This window comes from Pediculus humanus, genomic scaffold, assembly GCF_000006295.1.
Source record: "Pediculus humanus corporis 1103172108253 genomic scaffold, whole genome shotgun sequence".
NCBI lineage: Eukaryota > Metazoa > Arthropoda > Insecta > Psocodea > Pediculidae > Pediculus > Pediculus humanus.
The window spans coordinates 824,270-841,539 of record NW_002987822.1 but is presented as its reverse complement, the minus strand read 5'-3'; the positions used below and the strand labels follow the sequence as shown (position 1 = coordinate 841,539).

At 29.6% G+C, this 17,270-nt stretch overlaps 4 protein-coding genes across 4 annotated transcripts; 1 reads left to right on the top strand and 3 right to left on the bottom strand.

The window, feature by feature from the left end:
- Positions 1-243: 243 nt before the first annotated feature.
- On the bottom strand, positions 244-498 carry Phum_PHUM476190 (cytochrome c oxidase subunit VIIc; the record flags this gene model as incomplete). Its single annotated transcript, XM_002430349.1, has 1 exon — positions 244-498. The coding sequence occupies one exon, from the start codon at positions 496-498 to the stop codon at positions 244-246; it is 255 nt and encodes an 84-aa protein (XP_002430394.1).
- Positions 499-1,606: 1,108 nt separating this feature from the next.
- Positions 1,607-2,028, top strand: Phum_PHUM476180 (uncharacterized protein; the record flags this gene model as incomplete). The annotated part of the gene is made up of 2 exons (XM_002430348.1): positions 1,607-1,855; positions 1,939-2,028. 2 exons carry the CDS (start codon positions 1,607-1,609, stop codon positions 2,026-2,028), a joined length of 339 nt encoding a protein of 112 aa, XP_002430393.1.
- Positions 2,029-3,439: 1,411 nt separating this feature from the next.
- On the bottom strand, positions 3,440-7,100 carry Phum_PHUM476170 (paramyosin, long form, putative; the record flags this gene model as incomplete). Its single annotated transcript, XM_002430347.1, has 9 exons — positions 3,440-3,715; positions 3,817-4,083; positions 4,179-4,317; positions 5,154-5,265; positions 5,355-5,481; positions 5,566-5,657; positions 6,273-6,362; positions 6,528-6,619; positions 7,066-7,100. 9 exons carry the CDS (start codon positions 7,098-7,100, stop codon positions 3,440-3,442), a joined length of 1,230 nt encoding a protein of 409 aa, XP_002430392.1.
- A 6,206-nt stretch (positions 7,101-13,306) lies between these two features.
- On the bottom strand, positions 13,307-13,864 carry Phum_PHUM476160 (secreted ferritin S subunit precursor, putative; the record flags this gene model as incomplete). The annotated part of the gene is made up of 1 exon (XM_002430346.1): positions 13,307-13,864. The coding sequence occupies one exon, from the start codon at positions 13,862-13,864 to the stop codon at positions 13,307-13,309; it is 558 nt and encodes a 185-aa protein (XP_002430391.1).
- Between the last annotated feature and the right edge of the window lie 3,406 nt (positions 13,865-17,270).

Sequence of the window (17,270 nt, the reverse complement as noted above, 5' to 3'; positions counted from 1 at the left end):
TATTATTTTTATAAAAAGTTTTCCTTTTTTTTTCTTTTGTTTTTATACCCCTAAAGGAAATTTGTTAAAATTAAAATATTTGAAAGGTTTTCCTGTGTGAACCTAACGAAAAAATTTTTTTTAAATTATAATAATAATAAAAATAAATAAATTTTAATTAAAACGGGGGAAAAAAAATTTTTATTATTATTTATCCTTCCACGGTAAAAACGTGGTTTTAGATATATAAATTAATTTTAAAAATTATTTTTTTCCCATTTTTTTAACACCCTCAATCCATTGATAAAATGGGACACCGATTCCTATTGCTGAATATAACGTAAACATTAACGTAAATCTCGGTACGTTTTTTATTTGAAATGGTAAAGTATCGTGAACTGTTTCTCTATGATCTCGTCCGTGATTTCTTTTTTTCAATATTAATAAATCGTATATTGTTTTTTTTAATAATCTTTTACTACCCTGGAAAAATGAAAAACATGGAAACATGTCCGACATTATTGATGATAAATGACCAGGCACACACACCACATACACTCTCTCCTTCTCTCTCTCTCTTTCTATTTTCACATGTCACGTAATATTATTATTATTATAAACAAAATCTAAACGTAAATTAAATTATTTTTTCAATATAGACGACAGACGATAATATAATTAAATTAGTACGACATTTTGTTCATTCTTTCGTTCCTAACCTTATCCGGTCATCATTTTAACGTTATTTAATTATATTGTGGTTATGTTTTTTTTATTTCCCACGGGGTTGTTCCTTCGTCAATACATCACATAAATTATTAATTATTTATTCAAATATATATGTATACTTACAGAATTAAATGTTTTCGATAACATTTTTTTTCCTTATTAGTTTTTTTTTTTTTGAATTCAAAATGATTTGTTAAAAACTTACTTCGTTTGTTTTTTACGTAGGTAAGGTAAACATTAAAATTTGAAATAATTAGAATCGTTCGAACGATTTTTAAAATTTAACGTTTTTTTCTTTTTTTTTTTTTTAATACAAACGCACAATATAAATTCATTCACTTTTAAAAATTATTTAAACGTTAACGAGTTTCTTTTTCGTTTTTATTTTAAATCCTTTTTAATTAAATTAAAATTTAAAAAAAAGAAAATAAACCGTCGCGTAGTGTTTTTATCGTAGTAAGGTAACGACACCTATCGGATTTTTAATTAAATAATATCGAAAATATATTCGATTAATCGAAAGTAACTATGGATTACCTTATGCATTAGCGTCTCAAAATTTATATTTTAAAAAAATAACGAATTTTTAATGGTTAATAATAATTTTTTTTATGTTTTTATCGTCGTTAAAAGTTTCACAATTTAAAAGGTTTTTATTTTTTTATTTTATTTATACGACATTTTAACGTTTTTATTATTATTATTGTTGAATATAAAATCGTTTTAAATAATCAAAACTTGGATTGAGTTATTATTTATTCGTTATTTGTTTTGAGTTTTAATTAATTAATTAGTGTTGTGACCCTATTGATTTTATAAATATTATTTAACAATCAATCACAAACTATTTTTATTTAAACTGTTGTTGTTGTTTAACCAAGTTAGGTTAAAATTCAAAATGGAGTATCGTTCGCCTTTGGGTTATAATTTTAAATTAGAACAAAGTTTATCTGCATCGTCGAAAACGGATTCGCAGATTTCGACGTGCAATTCTGATAATTCTTATTCTTCTAATAGTAATTTAAATAATTCATATGGTGAAAATAGCAGATGGCAATCATCTAAAGGTCATGGAAGGTACAATAATTACTCACCTGCTACCCACAGACAAAGTCAAAATTGGAAATCACCACATTCTAGAAATTCAGTATGTTTTCATTGTATCAATTAATTTTATTCATTATTACTTTTTCCATTTATTTGTTTTTTGCAATTATTATTTGTTCCCAGAATTATGATAATAAATCAAAATTGGACATATCGCAATATTATCATCATTCAATGATGGAAGATCCATGGAAAGAACTCGAAACTGCATAATAATTACAAATCGATGAATGCACTTCATTCAATTATTATCACTATTATCGAAAACTTTTCCCTTTTTATATAAAAAAAAATTAAAATTTTATTAATAAGATTATATAGATAAAATTATTTTAAATAAATTATGTATAATTTTTATTTTGATGTGTGCCTAACGAAAGAAAAATTATTTAAATCAAATTATTAAAATTACTTTTTCATACTCAAAACAAAAAAGAAAAAATTAAAATAATAATAATAATAATAATAATAATACTTTTTAATTTTGTGAAAGAGAGGGGAGAGGGTTTCAATCGATTTTAATTTTTTTAAACAATTAAGAAAAATTTTTAACCTTAACTCTTATCGCTTTTGATATTATAAATTTTTTTTTATAATAATTATTCATTCGATAAGAGAATAATATCAACAACAACAACAACAACAACGGCTAAAGACAATAAAATTTAATAATAATGATAATAAATTTTTAAAACGAATGAATTAATAATTTTTAATAATTTTTTCCTTTTTTTATTATTAATAAAATTTGTTTAAATTATTATTATTATTATTAAAATTGATTTAATTGAATTTATTTACTTAAAAAATTAAAATTTTAAACTTATTAATTTTTCATTTATTTATTTATTTATTAAACTAAAACGATTTGCGAATAAACAAATTATTAATTCATTATTTAAACAAAAAAAAAAAAGATTCACATTCGAAACGAAAAAAATAATAATAAATCGTTTAATTTAGACTTAGTTTAAGCTCGATTTTTAATAATAATAATAATAATTAAACTTATCGATATCATCATCATTATTATTATTATTACGATTACAAAATTATTATAATTTATTTTCGAGATCAGTCGATCGATTTTTAACAAAAAAAAAACAAAAAATTGAAATTTTATTCTATTATTATTATTATAATTATTATTAATTAATTAATTATTATTATTATTATTATTATTATTAATACAAACAAATAAACAAAAAAAAATTTCAAATTTTTTCATATTGTTAATTATTTATTGATTGATTGATTAAATAAATCCTACTTTTATATATATATATATGTATAGAGTCCCATTATCTCGTCATTCTCGTCATGACGACTTTTAATACGAGAAGATTTCACTCAAGTCAACAAAATATATTCGCCATACCTGATACCTAAAAAAAAACAAAATAATAATAATAATAATTATCCACCACATTGAAAACATTGAAAACAGAAAGAAAGAAAAACGTTCTCTGAAGAGACGCGGCCGCCATTTTGAAATTTTAAAAAAAAAAAAAAAATGGTTGGCCAACCTGACGATTAACCACAGACATATACATATAATAAAGAAGTAGATTAAAAATTTACATTTAATAAATTGGTAACACTGAAAATAATGCAGAAGACTAGTTCACGAAGAAGATGAAGTGTTTGATGACGATAATGTTTCCTTCAGGGCTGCCAATTGTTCTTCGCCGAGAGATATTTTATCAGAGATTTCTCTCAGGTCGACAATTAATTTGGCTTTCATCCTAATAAAATGAACGTAGTCGGCATATTCGTCTGCGTTCAGGTATTTTCCAAGGATTTTCGCTACCGAATCGCTTCTCTTATCGATATTTTCCTTTAATTGTTTTGCTTCCGCTAATTGTTCTTGTAATTTATCCCTTTTGCTTTCTTGTATTTTCTACAGAAAAAAAAAACATAAATCAGCATCATCATCGTCGTTTGTCGTCGGGGGGAAAGGGGAGAGGGAGGGAGAAAGAAAAATTAATAAATATATATTACTCTGTCGTCGTGTTGTGATGGAAGACCCAAAAGAGAATTTTCAACTTTTGCGAGTCTACCGGATAAACCCAAGAGAAGACTCGTTATTTTTCCAACTTCTTCTACGTGAAGACGATATTTTGCCAATTCGTGTGGTCTCGTCGATTTGGCAACAGTGTTTGCAACTATTAGTCCTAATTCTTCGTTGGCAGTGCTTTCGTTCGTCAGCGCTTCCTGTTCTTCTTTTAAAACGACTAGTTTTCTATCTAGCCTTGCCATTAATTCCTCCTGTTAATAAAAACAAAACCTCATCATCATCATCATCATCATCATTGTCATCTTTCGTATCCTGTCACGTTACAAACAAACAAACAAAAACAAACCTTTTTCTTTTGTAACTGTCGCGAATTTTTTTCTGTATTTTCTGTTAATTTATTTGATGAAGTCTTTGATGATTTATGCTCTGGCGTTATAAGAAAAGAAGAAGAAGGTGACGACGAATTTATTTTGACACCATCGGACCTACAAAAAAGCATCAAAACTCATAAAAATAATAATAATAATAATAATAAGCAACCATCATCTGTTCCTGGACACTTCACAGGTGTCAGTCGTCACTGACTGGAACTCAGGAGTAAAGGAGATAACTCGTTTACATCTAATAAGATAGTCTCGCTCACAGAGAAAGAGAGAGAGAAAGAGAAGAACACAGAGAGAGAGAGAGAGAGAGAGAGAGAGAGAGACGAACACAGAGAGAGAGAGAGAGAGAGAGAGAGAGACGAACACAGAGAGAGAGAGAGAAAAAGAGGGAAGAAAAATTTAAAAATAAAGTCCCAAGTAATAATAATCCCATACGACTTAACTCGTTTTTTATTATTTTTTTTTAAATTTTTTCTCTTCTTTTCCATCTCTCTCTCTCTCTCTCTCTCTCTCTCTCTCTTTTTTTTTTCTTTCTCTCTCCGTTTGGTTTTCTTTATTCGTTTTTATGATTAATCAAAAAAAAAAAAAATTTGCACGCGATTTAAGGAGAAGACAAAAAAGTTTTTTTTTTCTCCCAAAATAATAATAATAATGATAAAAGTGATTGTTGTTTTTCCATTTACGTTCCAGTCCATTAAAAAAAAAAATGGAGGAGTAGGAGGAGGAGGAGGAGAAAGAGGATTTTCACGATATCGACATATCTGGAAAAGTTTTAAGAAAAAAAAAATCATCATCATCATTGTGATGGATTGACTACTTACTGATTGGATGTCACACCGTTGACTAAATTATCTTGAGAATGACAAGAATTTCCAGGAGTTTCCAAATCCTTATCATCAACATTATCATTATCATCATCATCGTAATCATCGTTAAACGATTTATTATTTGATTTATTATTAATTGAATTCCTACGAGGTTTAGATGAAAGTTCCAAACGAAATAATCCAGCGACATAATCTGTCGGTTTTTTCCTTTCTGAATCTGGAACTGGACAAACAAACAAACAAAAAAACATTTTTTAAACTGGAGAAATTTGTAATCGTCAAAACCGAAAAAATGTTTTTATCCCTCCTCACCTAAAAGACTTTGTAATTTATCAGATGGTGACAATTGACTAGCTAAATCCCTGGAAAGTCTTTCACATTCCAGTTCTTCTTCCATTTTTTTTATTGTTTCTTCATCGCGAACGGGTTCCTGTTGTTGCTTTTCTTCTCCTCTTCCTCCTCCTCCTCCTCCTCTTCTTTCTTCTCCTTCTAGTAAATCCGTTTGCGATGAAGCATCACTTACAGAAAGGTTTGGATTTTTACCATCCATAATACTTCTTTCAACTTCTCCAATTATCCTCATTGTATCGGATCGTCCAAAACTAGTAGATCTCTCTACAAGTTTAAGAGATTTCGATCTTTCAACTTTTACCTCGTTGCTATTATTATTATTATTATTATTAATATTATTACTTATTATTCTTTTTTCAACGTTCGAACAAACTCTAAATAAACATGGCGGAGTTTTTTGTTCTTTATTGACTTTATCCAATTCCGCACGGCTGAGACTTATCGACACGCCGTATTTATCATTCCAATCGATTTTATTATTATTATCGAACCCGATTTTTTCATTTACGTCACCGCCACCATTACCATCATCATCATCGTCGTCCTCGTCGTCACGGTTGACGTTTCTTTTTTCCGGAGGTTCCGTTTCCAATTTTGTTATGACCGCTCGTACGCATTCGACCGTCGTCGTCGTCATCGTCGTCGTCGTCGCGGGTATTATTCTTTCGCTATCGTAATTGTCTTTAGTATTATTTTTATCATCGTTGCTAACACCGAAAGACATTTTAACGCATTCGTTTTGTAATATATTATCACTAAACATTCCACCGATTCTTCCGCCGACGACGCCGCCGCCGCCACCACCGTTATTATTATTATTATTATTATTATTATTAATATTATTCGGTGATATGAGTCTGTATTTATCATTGCTATAACGATTATAATCGTATTTTTTACAACGATTGTCTCTCACGTCTTGAACGCTCGATGATTTCCTATTCAAATTGCTTATCTTGGGTATGAGATCTGGAGGTTCCAAAGACATGCAATTGTTGTTATCCGTCGTCGCCGCCATCATCGTCGACGTCATCGTCGTCGCGACGACGTTATTATTATCCTTTGATTTATCTTTTATTTTAATTAATTCCAATGGGATTTTTTCTGGATTTCCGGTCGTTTCGATTCTTTCACCGGATTGCGACACGGTCAACTTGTAACTACCCTCGTAGTTTGTCACTTCTTTTTCACGGCGAAAAGCTAGAAAAGCAGCTTTCGAGTTGCTCCTGGAAAAAAAAAAACAAAAAATCCTTCGTTATTATTAATTATCGAACCAGTATAAAACCTTAACACACCTTTCCCTCCTCCCTCCCTTCTCTTCCCTTCCCTCTTTCCCCCTTTACAAATGACGTAAGTCTTCTCATTAGAAATAATAATAATAATGAATGATGATGCTTTTTCGAAAATCTTTCGAGTTCGATTACAAAACCCACTCGATAAACCCGAGTTTAATTATTACCGATAATGTTTCAGATAAATCACGTCATTTGATGTAATCAAAACCACAACAAACAACAACAAACAACAATCGCACAACAACCCACATAAATTCATAACGTCATCAATTTATTAATAAAAACATTTTCTTTCTCTCTCTCTCTGCGGAGCGTTCCAAAAAAAAAAATTTTTTTAAATTAATTATTAATTTTTTTTTTTTTTTCAGGTTTCGAACCTGACGGAGCTTCGCTTGTGAAGGAGTGCCAACATTCCAAAAAAATGAATAAAATACAATAAATAAATAAATAATTAAAACTTATTCGCGTAATTAGGAGAGAGAAAAAAAAAACTTTTCTCACGATGTTTTCAATGGATTAATTATAAATTGAGAAGAATTGAGAGAGAGAGGGAGAGATAGACAGAAATAGAGAGAGATAGATAGAGAGAGAAAGAGAGAGAAACAATGGGTATTGATTGTTCTTTTTTTTATTTTTTTCCTCCTTTTTAAAGTGTTAAAGGTGTTCAAACAAACAATATCAGGTAGTTTTTTTTTTTTCTGTAAATTTCCTTATTATAACCGCCATCGAAACAACATGTGAAAAAAAAACATGTTGGGGTAATAATAATAATAATAATAATAATAATAATAAGCCAACGGCCATAGCGTGCTGGTCACACCGGTTCCCGTACGATCACCGAAGTTAAGCAGCATCGGGCGTGGTGCAAACTTGGATGGGTGACCGTTTGAGAACGCCACGTGCTGTTGGCTTAAAAAAAAGAGCAAAAAAATGAGAACAAGACAAAGTAAGAACCAAAAACAAAATCTTGTTCTACGGTCGACCTGAGGCAGCTCGACGAGAACGTGAATTTCACTGCTTCTGACCCTGGCCACTCCAAAGATGTTAGTCACCGGAGCCCAGTTCAGGAGACAAATCGTTCCCATCGAAAAAGACGGACTCAGGAAGACCTTCAAGAATTGATGTGGTGCTATCTTATAATAAGTGGCACCACCGAAATTCGAGTATTTGTCCCTAAGGAATCGGGTAGAAACCTCGGATAAATACTTAAAAACTCCGACAAGTAGCCTTGTCGTGTTTAATGGTGGATAATAATAATAATAATAATAATAATAATAATAATAATAATATTAATATTAATGATAATGATAACGTTGATAAGAGTAAAAAAAAAAAAAATGTTTAAATTGTTAACATTTCTTATACAAGTTTCACACGGCACAAATAAATTTAAAAAACGAAACCATTTTCTTGTTTTTTTTTTTTTAAACGATAAATCGAAATATCTCGAACGATTTATCGAAAACTTGATTTTTAACAAATTATTTATTCAACGGTAACAAAGTAAGAGAAACAAAAAAAAAAAAAAAAAAAACAAGTTCGACATGAGAGGAATATATGACAATGATAAGAATTCGACACGTTGAAATGATAATTAAAACAATGATGATGATGGTGATGATGGTGCATGCGTGTAAATTATTAAGTTTCGAATCGAGTGTGTGTGTGTGTGTGTGTGTGTGTGCGTGCGTGCGGGCCTGTCACGCATGAACAATCCGGTTGACAAATTTCAAACGTTCAATTTACGTGCAAAAAAAAACATTCACCAAATTATCGTGATGATAATAATAATGATGATGATGATGATGATGATGATTATTGCGTTGTGACAAACGTGTTAAATATTCAATCGAAAATTCGATCAATATTATTATTATTATTATTATTATTATTATTTAGCATTGTTTTATTATTAAAACCGTTAAAAATTTCAAAATTCGAAACAATGCAAAGAGTGAGTAAGTGAGAGAGAGAGAAATTACCATATTTAAAATCGATTACGACGGTTGAAACCGTTAACGTAACGACTACGACCCAGGTCAAAACCGTTCGTTTCCTTCATCATCATTATTATTATTATTATTCGCTTCTAACAAAAATTTCTGACAGTTTTTTTTTCCATCGTGGCGTGACTCGGTTCATCCAACCGTTCATCCGGCGGCGACCAATTTTTTTTTTCTTTTATAAAATCAAAAGAGAGATAGAGAAAGAGAAAAAAAGAGAGAAAAAAAGAGAAAAAAAAAGAGAGAAAGAAAAACTGCCCGCATTCGATTTATTTATTTTACATTAAAAACAAACAAACAAACAAACAAATAAGTAAATTTCGATCGAAAGGGTTTATTGTCACAAAAATTTTTTCACGTACAACATAAAACTTGTTGACTTTGAATGATTGTTCGTTTGTCTGTTTGTTATATCCTCACACAATTTTTTGACCATTTTCCGTTTTTGTTTGCCTTCCTATACCTTTCTCTTTCTTCCCTTCTAATTCCATCGTGAAAAACATTATCGTTATCATTATTATTACTTGAACGGTTCCTTTCTTTCTCTCTCTCTCTCTCTCTCTCTCTCTTACACACATAAATTAATAAACATATTAAATTTCGTCCTTAACAAACAACAATTTTTTTTATTATCATTATTTTATAAATTGTGTTTGTCTTTCGTACAGAAAAAAAAAAAAATACGAAATCCCCTTGAAAAGGTCATAGGAAAAAACTTTTCTCTCTTAATCTGATTAATAATTTATATTTAAAAAAAAAAAAATGAAAAAGAAAAGAGGTCAAGCCTACCTGGTCGTACCTGGCATCAAGGGTGACCCATTAATAAAAAAAAAAAAAGTTTTTTACTTACAGCAAAAACATATTCGATTAAAAAACAACAAGAAATAAGAACACGTTGACCGTAATGTTAAAAATGTGAAAAAAGAAAATTATTTACTCGTGACGTAATCAAAAATAACGTTCGAGTAATAATAATAATAATAATAATAAACAAATATATTAGTAAATAAACGTGGTTTTAGTTGACATAAGAAACAATTTGCTTGGTGCAAGGCTCAATATCAAGGTCGTATAAACAAAACCTAATTTCTTTTTTTTTTTTTTTTTCATACGATCGCATTTTGTACTATTTTCTTTTATGTGAAAATTTATTTGTTTGTTTGTTTGTTTGTTTAACGTAAAAATTCAAATCGTATAAAAAAGGAAGATGAGTTCGTGGCACAAAAAAAAAAAAAAAATCGTGATCGCAGACTGTTTATTTTTAATTATTAAACGACTTCTCATACGAAGTATACCGGGCGTGACACTCTCAGTTTTTCGACCTTGAATGTTTCAACCTAAAAAAAAAAACTAATTCGTCTTGTTGCCTCAACATCTTCTTCGAGGGGAGAGGGGGGAAAGAATCCGTATACGGCGTGAAAAAAATCGTTAGATACACGACGACGACGACGACGACGACCTTGATGGAGAAACTTTGAGAAGAAAAAAAAAAACTTAAACTCATTACGATTCGTTGAACGCACACGTGTGCGAACAATCAGGTATGGTCAGGTACGAACGGTTAGTATAGGTATTATTTATTAAAATTTAAATTTTCGAGGTCGTTCGAGGACGACCATTTTTTTTGACTTTCGTCATGACGAAAATATCAAAAAGAAAAATGGCGAAATATCCATATCGAATCGATACACCATTAAATGCCGACCATTATCATTTTGACGACGCCCGAATTCCAGAAGGAGAGAGAAAGAGAGGGGGAGGAGAAAGAGGGGAAGGAGGGGGCGATGTGTACCTGATGTACCGGATGGAAAATTTTTATGACTTATTATGAACTAACGGTTTTGATAAAAAAAAAAAAAAAAAAAATGTCGTTCGTTCGTTCGTTATTAACACCGGTTCGCTAAACTGTGATAAGAGGATAACCTACGGGGAGGGGAAGGGGAGGATGAGGGATCCGCGTGACAAATTCAAAAGAAAATTGCATATCTCATAAGTTAAACATCGAATGAAATTAATAAACAAATAGACGTTCGTAAATTTCGAATCATTTTCTATCGACAGATCGATCAATACTCCAAAAAGAAAAATGATGACGAGGAGAAAATAGTGACAATGAGTCACGTTTATAAAATAGTAAAAATTTAAATTCGCGTACAATTAACGTAATGTGACAATAAATCGAAAACAATAAATAAAAAAAAGGAAAATCTAATGCCACGTCGACATTCGGTCACGTTCGAGTCCGTGTTAATTACGTAAAGTCAAATATTACGGCAGGTGAGTGAGGTAGGTAGTCTTATCTGTTATCACCAGGATATCCGCCGTAATTGAACTCCCGATATTTATTTTACCACTTTCGTCGTGTCACCAGATAACTCCACTTCGTACCTTATTTTTATCGATATCAACATAAAATCCACGAAAGAATAATAATAATTTTTTTATCTGCTTCTTTGCGTTTTGTCATTTTTCTTTTTCAAACAAATTCGTAATTTTATCAGGATTGCCAACCCCGCAAAATAAAATTTTATATTTTTTTTTGGTTTTATAAGGACCCCTGATCGTGGGTTTAATAAAAAAAAAATTTAAATTTATTTCCGTTTCCTTTTTTTTTACCTCTCCGATAAATCGAATTGACAACAAAAAAAAAAAAATTACAACCGGAATTACTTAAAATGGCGGTAACATAAAATCGAAAAATTATGTTGTTGTTTTTTTTTATCATTATTTTTCGATGGGGTCACCCACATGAACGGATTAAATTATGCGGGTGGGGGAGGGGAGGGTCATTAACCTTTTGCCATGTGAATCAAGTGAAAGAAAAAAAACAAATAAAATTATTTTACGTTTGAGAAAACCTCGAGAAACGACCGCCTGACGGCCCTTTAAAAATTCATAATTAAATTATTATTTAATGATTTTTCTTCCTTTTTCTACTGCCACGTTCGAATCATGGGAAATTTACGTCATTATCTATTCAACTTCACGATATTCGTATTAAAAAATTTTTTTAAAAAAAAAACTTAACGACTGGAGAAAAAGAAAAAAAAAAATCGTGAAGATTTTTTAATTTTGAACTTGAGAATACGACGAAACCGCCAACGCCGCCGAACTTTATCCGCCATTTTTTTTTCTCTTTTTAATCTTTTCCATCGTAATAATAATAATGATAATAATAATAAGGGGAATAAAATGTTAACAAAAAGATTAATAATGAGTTTCGGAAATGATTTTGTTAAAAAGAAAAAAAAAAGAAAAAGAAAAATTAAATTAACGATTAACATTGATCGACTGTTTCCGGTATTTTTTTTTTTTTTAAGTTTATTGACTCTGACCTTTTCGTACATCTTCTCTTTTTAACCATCTCCCTCTTTCCCTCTCTCTCTCTCTCTCTTTTCATTTTTCTTCCGTTAGATTTTATTAATTAATTTTTTTTTTTTTTTCGATTTAAATGCTTCTGGCGTATATAAAACAAAAATAACATCGAATCCTCCAAAAAAAAAAAAAAAAAACTATTTGCAAACAAACAAACAAACAAACAATCAAAACCTTTGAACTAAACTAATTAATTTCTACGCTCCAAGCGTACAATAATAATAATAATAAAAATGTTTTTTTTTATTTTTTCATTTTGCTTACGTTTTCGTGCCTTCTGTCATCACAACTCAATAATTCACTTGTTAATAACAAAAAATTAATTTTTACTTATTAAGATTGTTGAACAACCACTAAAACAACAACAACAACCCAAATGCATATAAGAAAAAAATAATAATAATAATAATAAAAACGTACGAACGAAAGAAAGAAAATTAATTATTTAACAAACAACAACTTACGACTCTTTTTTTTTTTTTAAATTAATTATCAATCAATAGCGTGACAATGACAAACGACAAACAATCAAACAATGATGATGAATTTTGTTGTTGTTGTTATTATTATTTTTCGTTTCCGGTATTTTTTTTTTTTTAAATTTTTCCTTTATTTAATTTTTTTTTTTCTCTCGTGGGGGTTTATTTATAATTGGAAATTTTTTCGTACTTAAAAAAAAAAGCAACAAACAACAAACGTTTGTAATTGTAAATGTTAAACAACCGACAAACAAACAAACGTGAAAAACAAAAAAAAAAAAAATTTCAATTAACGATAATTAAAAAAAAAAAAAAATTATTATTATTAGTGTAAAATGTAATAAAAATTACAAACGTTGTGGGAGGTCAAATTTTTTTTTTTTTTAAAACAAACAAACAAACAATCAAACAAACGCGAAGGTTATATAAAAAGAAAAAAAATTTAAAAAACCCACGTAAAAAAAAAAAAATGATTTAAAAAAAAAAAAACGACAAAAAGTGACCATTTAAAAAAAATTTCCATTTGGATTTAAAAAAAAAAAAAATCAAAAACAAATTCACGATAACGTTTATATACTCTATGATAAGAAATGATAACGACATTGATAAGAAAGAGAGAAAACGATAAATTCCAGTAAGAAGGATTAAGAAAAAAAAAATAAAAAAAAAAAAACAAAATTTAAATTATCATTATTTATAAAACCGTGAGTCAAATCGGGAAATCACGAGTCAAAAATCAATGTTGCCAACTTAGAAACTTTTCATTGTAGATTTTTATCGTATAAATATTCGCCAATGACAGAATGTTGATTTAACATTTTCGAAAGGCGAGAAATATGTCCGGCTAATTCTCTTTGACCTTTATGTTGTTCTCCTAAGAAATCAGAAGACAAATAATCCGCAAGATGGTAGTCGTTATAATTAATATTTTCTCCATCTTTCAGCGAACTTTCGCACGTCTCTATCATCTTTCTTATCCGTTCGGTTACTCCCGTTTCCAAAGCGAGAGCATCTTTCAGTGCTTCCAAAGCGTTCGACCAAGATGTCTTTTTCGGCATCGGGAACGTTCGTAAAAGTTCGCCGATGTTTTCTTTCAATTCTCCTCTCATGCTCAAATATTCTAGAATTCGAATGGCGTGTTCTCGTTCTTCCGACGCGCTTTCGAAAAAATATTTAGAAAATCCCAAACGATTTATCGAATCCTTGTGAAAATGTGCACCCATGGCTAGATACGTCATGGAAGCTTCGAGTTCTGCATGAAATTGTTCTTTCATTTTTTCAACGCAGGGTCTCGTCATCGTTATCCATTCTTTTGGCATGTCCACGGGACTCGATGAACATTTCAATTTGCTACCGTTAACTTCGCAACAGCAAAATGTTAAAACGGTTAAAAAAAAAATTATTTTTAATTTTGACATTTTCTCTCCTTTTACTACTCCTTCTTTTAATAATAAAACGTTAACAACAACAACAACAAACGAAACGATTTACAACAACAAAAAATTTTGCTGATAATCAAATAATTTGCTACTTTAATCGAACTAAAAAATTCTGCACACGCACTGCAGCAAAAAAAACATTAACTTATCTATCCTTTTTTTCTTTGCTTTCCCACTCTTAAAACTCTTATTTTAATCTATTAAATAAATTAATTCTAAAAAATGATAAAAGGCAGACGACGTTTACATACTACAAACGAACGCACGTACGTACACGCAGACAACAACAAACAAAAGCGACAACAGCAGCAACAAAATTAAATCAATTATTATTCATAATAATGGTCTCACACAACATAAGGATAAATCCGCCGCCATGTTGTTTTATTTATAAACTTAACCTTTGATCTTTTTTCTTTTTTTTTTTTTTATGAATAATTGCATAAAACGTAATAATAATAATAATAATAATAATAATAATCACAAAGTCGCGTGTGCAAACATTAAAATTTTGTTTTCATATTTTTTTGTAAGTTTTTTTTTTACTTCGAAAGAAACAAAATGGCGTTGTCTACAGTTACAAACACAAATAATTTTTTGTTACTAAACCTATAAAAATCATATCAGTTAAATTGATAACAACAAAAAAACGAAAATCATCTTGTTTGTTTGTTTGTTCGTACGTCCGTCCATCCGTTCGTTTGTTTTACACGACGTTACAAAGTGCAAACATAATCAGACTCGATGACAATTGAAATTTAACCGAATCACGTGATTGAATTAATAACATGATCGTCGAACGCTACAATCATCCATACCAACAACAGCAACAACAACAACAGCAACAACAACAACAACAACAACAACAACAACAACAACAACGACAACAACGACAACCACCAAAAAAACTGGAAAGAAAAATGATCGAAGTAAACATGAAGAAAATTAATCGATCGATAATTTCGGATCGAATGAAAAATCGAAAATTACGAAGGGAAGAGGGGGAGAGGAGAGTGGGTTTAAAGTTTGTTTTTTTCCCGCGACAAATTAAAAATGGCGACGAGTTTAAAGCAACGGTTTATTATTACGACACGTCGGACGCCATTTTAACATAATCGAATCGATCGACATTTAATCGTTTTTTAATTTCCCAAAAAAAAAAAAAAAAAAAAAGAATGTCATTCTCTCTCTCTCTTTCTCGTAATTCCAGAAGCATCGAAATAATTTTCATAATGGAAAAAAAAAGTTGTGTAATTCCAGCAAAGTTTAAAACGACCAAAAAAAAAAAAAAAATTAAATTGACTGGAATAAATTCAAACCTTGAACTATAGCAAAAAAAAAAAAATTTTTTTTAAAAACAAAATGTTAAATTGGTTACTGTTTATTAGTTACCCTTTTTTTAAAGAAAAAAAAATTTCAAATAAATCCCACGAGAAATTTTCTTTAAATTATTGCACGTACGCGTACGTACACGCGCACGGACAAACGCAACAAACGAGGGAGACATAAGGAACAGCAGAAGATGAAGAAAAAAAAAAAGAAAAATAACAATAAAGAATAAAAAAAAAAATTGAATTGCTTCTCTATCTCTCGTCTCGTCGTCAGAAGGAGAAAAAGAAAATTTCAAACGTGAGAAATTACGGAAATGACGTCATAAAAATTAAACAAAAAATGGCCGACCATCGGTTTGATGACCTTCAAAACAATTTAGTCATTTTATTAAATAATGCATTTAAATTCTCCTCTGCAAATAAATTGCATGTAAACGTGTTTTTAATAATTTTCTCTCTCTCCCCCCTCTCTCTCATTTCGTCGTCCATCTTTTTTTACTTTTTCGAGAGTCGTATATCGAAAAATATCGATTAGTATTATCGATGATGACGTAATATAAAATTTTTCATTTGTCGTTATAATAAAATTTTCTTTTTTCTCGCGCGCGTAATTTTTTAATTTTTTTTTTAAAATTTTCCTTTCCAGAATTTAAAAAAAAAAATCCTCCAGGAACGTACGGGAACACTCTTTCGATTCATTCCAGAAAAATAAGGGGGGGAAGACGAGATCCGAACTCGGGCCCACCAAAACAACCCCAAACGAATCAAACAATCTTACCTTTTACCTACTGGAAATTTTATTTACTCTTTTCTACCTGAACGAGATCTAAAAATTTTCTGGATTCTTTTTTCTATTAATTTTTTTTGCTTACCTGGAACAAAAAAAAAAAGAAAAAAAAATTATTTTTCACGTTCGTAAAAAAAGAGGGAGAGGGGGGAGGCATTAATGGATTTCTCCAGAGTGAAAAAATTTCTGGAAAAAGATCAAGGATTTCGGGTTCGAACACACACACACACACACACACAATAACCTTTTATTGATTTCATTTAGATCATTTCATCTGCTTATTTATTAAATAATAATAATAATAATAATAATAATTAAAGTGGCAGTAAACGTCTTCGTCGTCGTTCATTGACACGTCGATACAAAAAATTTTTTTTTTCTCTCTCTCTCTCCCTCCAAAATTTTCAAATTTCGAATATTTAAACTCTTCTGGAGAAAAGGAAGAAAGAAGGTTCACGCGACATGATTAGCTAAATGTACATTTAATGAGTGACACGAATCGTGACTAAAGTTTTTCTATCTAAAGTCCCGTTACCAGTGATGAATCAAATTTCCACGTTTAATCCTTTCTTGTTACACGTCAAAAAAAAAAAAAATCGTTAATTTCGCCCGTTATTTTACTTTTTTTCTTGTAAAACTTTTTTTAAATTTCAATAAAAGAAAAGAAAAAAAAATGAAAAATGTTTTTTTTTTTTTTTTTGGGGAGAACCACAACAAACGCAACAAACGCAAAAAACACAAAAAACACAAAAATGACGAAAGAAAAACTTTAAGGAAGGTTAAAAAACATTTTACGGATCAAAAACCTTTAAAAAAAAAAAAATTCAAACGACGACAACAATCGAATAGAAAAAAATTAAACGTGTCACTAGTAAATTGTTTTTTTTTTTTCCATTTGTTGCAAATTTTTTTTTTTTTAGCAAAAAAAATCAAATTTGCTGTAAATTTATTTTAGTGGTTAGAAAAAAAAATTCAACGACAAACTCGATTAATCGATCGATATCGAAAGGAAGTGAAATTAAAAAAACACTAAAATTAAATTTTCCCCGCGTTTTTTTTTTTTTTTTTATCTCGATTAATGCCACGACTTTTTAAAAAGAAAAAACATTTATTTTAATCGTAAAAGTTTATTCGTAGTGGCAAAAGTAAAAACACATTTCCTTTCATA